The sequence below is a fragment of the Protomyctophum parallelum genome, assembly GCF_964188405.1.
Source record: "Protomyctophum parallelum genome assembly, chromosome: 1".
In the NCBI taxonomy this organism is placed as follows: domain Eukaryota; kingdom Metazoa; phylum Chordata; class Actinopteri; order Myctophiformes; family Myctophidae; genus Protomyctophum; species Protomyctophum parallelum.
In genome coordinates this window covers 2,191,118-2,201,117 of record NC_139697.1, presented here as the reverse complement: position 1 = coordinate 2,201,117, position 10,000 = coordinate 2,191,118, and the positions used below count along the sequence as shown (strand labels likewise).

The 10,000-nt window shown below is 46.9% G+C and overlaps 1 protein-coding gene across 1 annotated transcript in view; it reads left to right on the top strand.

Moving 5' to 3' along the window:
* LOC310873447 (solute carrier family 2, facilitated glucose transporter member 1-like) overlaps nucleotides 1-10,000 on the top strand; it is a gene marked incomplete at both ends in the record, with an annotated part of 33,414 nt that overhangs the window by 9,893 nt on the left and 13,521 nt on the right. The window contains 3 exons of the mRNA XM_083785831.1: nucleotides 920-1,080; nucleotides 4,986-5,226; nucleotides 8,900-9,062. Of these exons, the coding sequence (XP_083641957.1) occupies nucleotides 920-1,080; nucleotides 4,986-5,226; nucleotides 8,900-9,062 (565 nt within the window). The remainder of the gene's footprint in view (nucleotides 1-919; nucleotides 1,081-4,985; nucleotides 5,227-8,899; nucleotides 9,063-10,000) is intronic.

Below are 10,000 nucleotides of genomic sequence, written 5' to 3'. Positions count from 1 at the left end.
CATGTCCACACTGGGGGAAGCTCTGCCCTAGGACAGTGTAGGGACTGGTCATGTCCACACTGGGGGAAGCTCTGCCCTAGGACAGTGTAGGGACTGGTCATGTCCACACTGGGGGAAGCTCTGCCCTAGGACAGTGTAGGGACTGGTCATGTCCACACTGGGGGAAGCTCTGTCCTAGGACAGTGTAGGGACTGGTAATGTCCTCACTGGGGGAGGCTCTGCCCCCTAGGACAGTGTAGGGACTGGTCATGTCCACACTGGGGGAAGCTCTGCCCTAGGACAGTGTAGGGACTGGTAATGTCCTCACTGGGGGAGGCTCTGCCCCCTAGGACAGTGTAGGGACTGGTCATGTCCACACTGGGGGAAGCTCTGCCCTAGGACAGTGTAGGGACTGGTAATGTCCTCACTGGGGGAAGCTCTGCCCTAGGACAGTGTAGGGACTGGTAATGTCCTCACTGGGGGAAGCTCTGTCCTAGGACAGTGTAGGGACTGGTAATGTCCTCACTGGGGGAAGCTCTGCCCCCTAGGACAGTGTAGGGACTGGTAATGTCCAAGACTGGGTGCTTGAATTTAAGCATGTAAGTTAAGTTTTTTTTTTTTTGAAGTTATATTTTTTTTTTGTGAAAGAAGTATTCTCCTGCGAAATTATTTTGAACATTATTTTTGGAAACCTTTGAAGAAATAAATCTTTGGCAACGATGGAGATTTTTGGTATGTCATTTTTCTGTGCACCTAGCCCTCATCAAACGGACTCATTTACAGGGAACTATGTACACATACATACATATAAAAACCATCTGCCCTGATTCTTTCCCCTCCTGTATGTACATACTGTACATAAATAATATAACTGTACATACATAATATAACTGTACATACATAATATAAACCATCTGCCCTGATTCTTCCCCTCCTGCAGAAACTGCGTGCGTTTTTCAACGCCACGTGGATGGAGCGTTACGGAGAGCCCATCAGCCCGGGCGTGCAGACCGTCGTCTGGAGTTTCTCCGTGGCCATCTTCAGCATCGGAGGCATGGTGGGGTCCTTCAGCGTGGGCGTGATGGCCAACCGCTTCGGACGGTAAGGAGAGACAGCCTGTTCAGCTCTACACCGCTAACAACATGCTAACAACATGCTAACCGCTAACCGCATGGCGAACCGCTTCGGACGGTAAGGAGAGACAGCCTGTTCAGCTCTACACCGCTAACAACATGCTAACAACATGCTAACCGCTAACCGCATGGCGAACTGCTTCGGACGGTAAGGAGAGACAGCCTGTTCAGCTCTAAACCGCTAACAACATGCTAACAACATGCTAACAACATGCTAACCGCGAACCGCATGGCGAACTGCTTCGGAGGGTAAGACAGGCGGAGGAAACAGAGGAGAAAGCGAGTCGGACAGAGAAAGGAACCTTATGTTATACTATTACTAAAATAATATCTAAAATAAAAGTGTCTATTTTGAAGCACTTCTAGCACTGATAGGGTTAAAACCTCTTGAGCCCAATTGCCCCGGGGGCAGCGGCTGTCCACCTCTGAACAGCGCTCAGCGGGTCAATGGAGACACATTCGGTCTCCATTGTTGCGGATTTACCCCCTTTACCCCCCCCCCCCCCCCCTGGTGTTTAAGAGGTGTACAGATCAATCAAGCGGATCACAAGATGTGCTCAGATTCCTGGCAGGAACGTTCGTTCCTCCCGTTGTGTACTTACTGTACTAACAGCAACGATAACTAATGAATCAGGCTTGGCTTTAAAATAAACAGTACATTCCTCTTTAGAAAGGAACACTTTATCCCTGACTCAGGTTTATAGCGCCCTCTAGCAGTGTGATGTCAGACTCTCTCTCTCTCGCGCACTCTCTCGCACAAACACGCGCACACGCACACACGAAACACACACACACACACACACACACACACACACACACACACACATACACTACACACACACTACACACATCAGTCACGCACGCGCTGTGATTGACGGTCCATTTTCCCTCCACCAATTACTGCATCATTAGGAAGGCAACGTTGAACAAATGACTTCATAATTACGTTTCTCCAAATACACTGTACATGATTTATGCCTCGATCGCCCCGACACGTGTGCAACAGACGGTTTAGGATTACAGTAATTACTAATTACAGTAACACATCAGTGCATGTTTGTCTCCAATGTTTATTCTTTTGAGCCACTACATTTCAGTAGGTCCTAGTCAGGTCAAATTTGGATTTGGACTGATTTCCAAAAGGATACAAACAAGTCTCCTTCTCAAATCTCTGCTACTGTATCTCCCAGAAGGATTATATCTTTGTTTGCAAGTATTGATCAGACTGTCATATAGTTGAAACATTTAAATGCACTGCAGCCTGTTGTTACTAAGTGGATTGTTATGGCCTTTTTGTTAAAGTCTCTCTTGTGTTTCCTGAATTCAGGTTGAGGTGATAGCTGTCAAAAAGCTATTAACCGTAATGGAAGCATGGGCTCTCTTTACAACCTTCCCTTTAACATTGCCTTGGCTTGTTCTTTCAGGCCTCCATTTTGTTTTTAATTGATTTGTTATTGTTGTTGTTGTTAGAGCGGCGGTTCCCAGCCTTGTCTGGACCAGAGAGCCTACTCGTGCCGTTTATAATAATAATATCAGTGGGATTTTCATATATCGCTTTTCGTGATACTCAAAGACGCTTTACATGTGTTGGGGGGCCAGGGGGGGGAAAGAGAAAAGGACAACTTTATTACAAAAAAACAATTAAAAGAATAAAACCAATAAAACAGTGGATAATATAACAAGTTTTTAAAAACACATCAGCCTGGGAATGCGATTGTGAACAGGTGGGTTTTCAGTGCAGATTTGAAGGTGGGAAGTGAGGGGGCATCTCGGATGTGTTTGGGGAGACTTAAGGCCTATTCATAGTCTGGATTTTTGGTGATGAGGTGACCACCGCTCCGGTGGTGAGGTGACCACCGCTCCGGTGGTGAGGTGACCACCGCTCCGGTGGTGAGGTGACCACCGCTCCGGTGGTGAGGTGACTACCGCTCCGGTGGTGAGGTGACCACCTCTCCGGTGGTGAGGTGACCACCGCTCCGGTGGTGAGGTGACCACCGGAGCTGAAATAACGTTGAGCGGTGGTGAGTAAAAACAGAGAGAAGGGCTGGAGCGGTGGCGGTGGTTTGCTCTTCACGCGGCTCAGTGACGTCATGTTGTAGTTTTCGGTGGTCACCTCAGTGACGTCATGTTGTAGTTCGGTGGTCACCTCAGTGATGTCATGTTGTAGTTCGGTGGTCACCTCAGTGACGTCATGTTGTAGTTTTCGGTGGTCACCTCAGTGATGTCATGTTGTAGTTCGGTGGTCACCTCACCACCGAAAATCCAGACTATGTATGAGCCTTTATTTCTTATATATCTTTCATGTTCCTATATATCGGTATCACAATGTAAGGTTTTAAAGAACACATATGTTATTATCATAAAAACCTTACTGTATTGCCAATTATTCGGAGGCTACACTTTGCAGTTCCCTGTCCTGCATTTGAAAGTATAACCCAGTCGAGTTTTGGAAACGCAACAAAAAATCGCGCTATCGAGAAAGCGCAAGTTTTTGTCGCGCTATCGAGCTTCCCCCCCACCGCCCCCCCTCTTTTTCCCCTCACTGTATATGTATCTTTTCCCTTTTTGCCTCCTTTATGATGAATTCCTGTTCTGTTCTTTAGCTACATAAAAGTGTCTATTTGTCCGTCTCTAAATGTTTTGATGAATTGAACATGGTGGACCCTGTTGTAAACAAGTGTAATGCTTAATTGGGTCGTCCACTCACAGTTAACAGTCTCTGTATTGAGTTTGTGCTTGAAATGTATACTGTAATTCTGCAAACTGTTAATAAATATTTCAATCAATCAATCAATCAATCAATCAATCAATCAATCAATCAATCAATCAATCAATCAATGAAAAAGCCTATACCCCATGTTGCATAATGACCTCTCCTCCTCCCCAGACATCGCTCCATGTTGCTGACCTTTAACCCCATGTTGCATCATGACCTCTGACCCCATGTTGCATCATGACCTCTGACCCCATGTTGCATAATGACCTCTGACCCCATGTTGCATCATGACCTTTAACCCCATGTTGCATCATGACCTCTGACCCCATGTTGCATCATGACCTCTGACCCCATGTTGCATCATGACCTTTAACCCCATGTTGCATCATGACCTCTGACCCCATGTTGCATCATGACCTTTAACCCCATGTTGCATCATGACCTCTGACCCCATGTTGCATCATGACCTTTAACCCCATGTTGCATCATGACCTCTGACCCCATGTTGCATCATGACCTCTGACCCCATGTTGCATAATGACCTCTGACCCCATGTTGCATCATGACCTTTAACCCCATGTTGCATCATGACCTCTGACCCCATGTTGCATCATGACCTCTGACCCCATGTTGCATCATGACCTTTAACCCCATGTTGCATCATGACCTCTGACCCCATGTTGCATCATGACCTTTAACCCCATGTTGCATCATGACCTCTGACCCCATGTTGCATCATGACCTTTAACCCCATGTTGCATCATGACCTCTGACCCCATGTTGCATCATGACCTCTGACCCCATGTTGCATAATGACCTCTGACCCCATGTTGCATCATGACCTTTAACCCCATGTTGCATCATGACCTCTGACCCCATGTTGCATCATGACCTCTGACCCCATGTTGCATCATGACCTTTAACCCCATGTTGCATCATGACCTCTGACCCCATGTTGCATCATGACCTTTAACCCCATGTTGCATAATGACCTCTGACCCCATGTTGCATCATGACCTTTAACCCCATGTTGCATAATGACCTCTGACCCCATGTTGCATAATGACCTCTGACCCCATGTTGCATCATGACCTTTAACCCCATGTTGCATCATGACCTCTGACCCCATGTTGCATCATGACCTCTGACCTCCCCAGGCGCCGCTCCATGTTCCTGGTCAACGTGCTGGCGGTGATCGGCGGTCTGCTGATGGGCTTCTCCACGCTCTGCTCCTCCTACGAGATGGTGATCGCCGGCCGGCTGGTGATCGGCCTGTTCTGCGGCCTGTTCACCGGCCTGACGCCCATGTACGTGGGCGAGGTGTCCCCCACGCCGCTCAGAGGCGCCTTCGGCACGCTGCACCAGCTGGGCGTGGTGCTGGGCATCCTGATCGCACAGGTCAGTGTGTGTGTGGTACAGTATCATCCTGATCGCACAGGTCAGTGTGTGTGTGGTACAGTATCATCCTGATCACACAGGTCAGTGTGTGTGTGGTACAGTATCATCCTGATCACACAGGTCAGTGTGTGTGTGGTACAGTATCATCCTGATCACACAGGTCAGTGTGTGTGTGGTACAGTATCATCCTGATCGCACAGGTCAGTGTGTGTGTGGTACAGTATCACTGTACTCGCGCTATCGAGAATTCAGTCATTTTACACTTGGTTGCATGCTGAACATAGCTGATCTACAAGCTTGTGAGCTTGTATATCGGCTATTTTCAGCAAGTGTAAAAACACTCATTACGTCGGCATCAAGACCCGCCAAAATACATTTTAGTCGACTAAATCAACTAGATTTAGTCGAGTAAAATCTTATGACATTTAGTCGACTAAAACTAGACTAACACCAAGACATTCCAGGTGACTAAAATGTGACTAAAACGAAATGAAGTTTCAGTCCAAAGACTATAATGACTAAACTAAAATAGAGATTTGCTGCCAATATGACTGAATTCGAGGTCAGTGTGTGTGTGGTACAGTATCATCCTGATCACACAGGTCAGTGTGTATGTGGTACAGTATCATCCTGATCACACAGGTCAGTGTGTGTGTGGTACAGTATCATCCTGATCACACAGGTCAGTGTGTGTGTGGTACAGTATCATCCTGATCACACAGGTCAGTGTGTATGTGGTACAGTATCATCCTGATCACACAGGTCAGTGTGTATGTGGTACAGTATCATCCTGATCACACAGGTCAGTGTGTGTGTGGTACAGTATCATCCTAATCACACAGGTCAGTGTGTATGTGGTACAGTATCATCCTGATCACACAGGTCAGTGTGTGTGTGATACAGTATCATCCTGATCACACAGGTCAGTGTGTGTGTGGTACAGTATCATCCTGATCACACAGGTCAGTGTGTGTGTGGTACAGTATCATCCTGATCACACAGGTCAGTGTGTGTGTGGTACAGTATCGTCCTGATCACACAGGTCAGTGTGTATGTGGTACAGTATCATCCTGATCACACAGGTCAGTGTGTATGTGGTACAGTATCATCCTGATCACACAGGTCAGTGTGTGTGTGGTACAGTATCACTGTACTCGCGCTATCGAGAATTCAGTCATTTTACACTTGGTTGCATGCTGAACATAGCTGATCTACAAGCTTGTGAGCTTGTATATCGGCTATTTTCAGCAAGTGTAAAAACACTCATTACGTCGGCATCAAGACCTGCCAAAATACATTTTAGTCGACTAAATCAACTAGATTTAGTCGAGTAAAATCTTATGACATTTAGTTGACTAAAACTAGACTAACACCAAGACATTCCAGGTGACTAAAATGTGACTAAAACGAAATGAAGTTTCAGTCCAAAGACTATAATGACTAAACTAAAATAGACATTTGCTGCCAATATGACTGAATTCGAGGTCAGTGTGTGTGTGGTACAGTATCATCCTGATCACACAGGTCAGTGTGTATGTGGTACAGTATCATCCTGATCACACAGGTCAGTGTGTATGTGGTACAGTATCATCCTGATCGCACAGGTCAGTGTGTATGTGGTACAGTATCATCCTGATCACACAGGTCAGTGTGTATGTGGTACAGTATCATCCTGATCACACAGGTCAGTGTGTATGTGGTACAGTATCATCCTGATCACACAGGTCAGTGTGTATGTGGTACAGTATCATCCTGATCACACAGGTCAGTGTGTATGTGGTACAGTATCATCCTGATCACACAGGTCAGTGTGTGTGTGGTACAGTATCATCCTAATCACACAGGTCAGTGTGTATGTGGTACAGTATCATCCTGATCACACAGGTCAGTGTGTGTGTGGTACAGTATCATCCTAATCACACAGGTCAGTGTGTGTGTGGTACAGTATCATCCTAATCACACAGGTCAGTGTGTGTGTGGTACAGTATCATCCTGATCACACAGGTCAGTGTGTATGTGGTACAGTATCATCCTAATCACACAGGTCAGTGTGTGTGTGGTACAGTATCATCCTAATCACACAGGTCAGTGTGTATGTGGTACAGTATCATCCTAATCACACAGGTCAGTGTGTATGTGGTACAGTATCATCCTAATCACACAGGTCAGTGTGTATGTGGTACAGTATCATCCTGCACCAGCTGGGAGCAGTGTTGTTGTTTTCGTCGACTAAAGAATTAAGACGAAGAATGTTCGTCGACTACCTATTTCCACTGACAAAAACGAAATGGAAACTAAATGAAAACTTAAGCTACGATGACTAAAACTATAAGACTAAATATACTGACAATTTCGTCGACAAATACAAACTAGACTAAAATGTTAGGAAGGGACTAGTGGACAAGAGATCCAGTATAAGTCATTTTATATGCGACGCGTTGTGAGCTTGTAGATCGGCTATTTTCAGCAAGTGTAAAAACACTCATTACGTCGGCATCAAGACCCGCCAAAATACATTTTAGTCGACTAAAATCTTATGACATTTAGTCGACTAAAACTAGACTAACACCAAGACATTCCAGGTGACTAAAATGTGACTAAAACTAAATGAAGTTTCAGTCCAAAGACTATAATGACTAAACTAAAATAGAGTCGACTAAAACTAGACTAACACCAAGACATTCCAGGTGACTAAAATGTGACTAAAAGTAAATGAAGTTTCAGTCCAAAGACTATAATGACTAAACTAAAATAGAGATTTGCTGCCAAAAACAACACCAGCTGTTTGTGGTGCTGGGCATCCTGATCGCACAGGTCAGTGTTGTATGACCTGTACAGTACAGGTACAGTATCGCTTATAGCAAGACGACAAGTAACGGCCAAGCTACACCAGGCAGTTTTGCGCGCGTGCGTATGCCTTCACTGCGTATGCGTTTACTGTGTGCGTTTACTGCGTATGCGTTTACTGCGCGCGTTTACAGTGCGTTTGGATAGGACCGATATATGTCAATGATACCAGCTACACCAGACAGACGCACGGATACCGCGGGCCATCCTACGCGTGCTCTAAAAATAGGATCGGTTCTAATTTTTTTACGTGCGTATATTAATGCCCCCATGCGCGCGTATCTATATATCCTCCCGGAAGGTCCCGCACAAACCTGCCGCGCGTCTGACAGGTCGATGTAGCCAGGGCATTTGGCTTAGGCACGCACGCAGAAAAGCCTGGTGTAGCTTGTCGTGAGACGGGCGGACGCGGGGAAGCGAAACACAGCTTAACTCTGTGGCCCCTGGCCCTAACCCTGTGGCCCCTGGCCCCTAACCCTGTGGCCCCTGGCCCTAACCCTGTGGCCCCTGGCCCCTAACCCTGTGGCCCCTGGCCCTAACCCTGTGGCCCTAACCCTGTGGCCCCTGGCCCTAACCCTGTGGCCCCTGGCCCTAACCCTGTGGCCCTAACCCTGTGGCCCCTGGCCCTAACCCTGTGGCCCCTGGCCCTAACCCTGTGGCCCTAACCCTGTGGCCCCTGGCCCTAACCCTGTGGCCCCTGGCCCTAACCCTGGCCCTAACCCTGTGGCCCCTGGCCCCTAACCCTGTGGCCCCTGGCCCTAACCCTGTGGCCCCTGGCCCTAACCCTGTGGCCCCTGGCCCTAACCCTGTCTCCTCATGGTTCCAGGTGTTCGGCCTGGAGGCCCTCCTGGGTTCGGACAAGCTGTGGCCCCTGCTGCTGTCCCTGACGGTGGCCCCTGCCGTGCTGCAGTGCATCCTGCTGCCCTTCTGCCCCGAGAGCCCTCGCTTCCTGCTCATCAACCTCGGCCAGGAGGAGCAGGCACGCAAAGGTAACCCTGAACCCTAAACCCTAAACCCTAACCCTAAACCTAAACCTAACCCTAAACCCTAAACCCTAAACCCTAACCCTAACCCTAAACCTAACCCTAAAGCCTAAACCCTAAACCCTATAGAGCGTCGCAGTCCCGCCCCCTCGAGAGACCCGTAAAATAAATCCCCGTTCATTTTCCTCATAGACTTTTCAGAAAGTATTTATTTACGCCGCGGTCAAAGCCAACTCTTGTCGTGACAAATCATGACAACAAACACAATTTTTCGGGCCAAACAAAGAATTAGAAAGTAGAAGAAAACGGCAGGTTACAACACTTTTTTTGTTGTTTTTCTTCTTGTGTATTGTATTGTGTATTGTGTGTGTTGTCATGATTTGTCACGACAAAAGTTGGCTTCGTACGACACTTAAAAGTTGGCGCACCTCTTCTACTACAGTGAACTGTAGAGTTTACTGTCTGCCTCAAACGTTACTCTATTACCTGCTTTTCACTAACACTAACATTACAAAGATGCTCCAGAACATCGAGATGAACATGTGTAGTTTATGGCTGCTCAAACAGTAGAGATGAACCTGTGTAGTTTATGGCTGCTCCAACAGTAGAGATGAACCTGTGTAGTTTATGGCTGCTCCAACAGTAGTGGCAACATAAAATAAATAAAAAATAAACGAAATGTCAAATTATCCACCACGGTGGCTGAGACCAGACCATTACTATATGGCTCTGGTCTCAGCCACTGCGGTGGATTCTTTTCATCTCGATGTTCTGGGCATATTTGTAATGTTAGTGTTAGTAAAAAGCAGGTAAAAGAGTAACGTTTGAGGCAGACTAACATCAGTCACTCTACCGTTAAAGGTGAGGGTTTAAACCGCAGATATGTCGGCTCCGCCTACAGGAAATACGTAAGCTGCGACCATGAGACCCGTTTCTGAATTCGT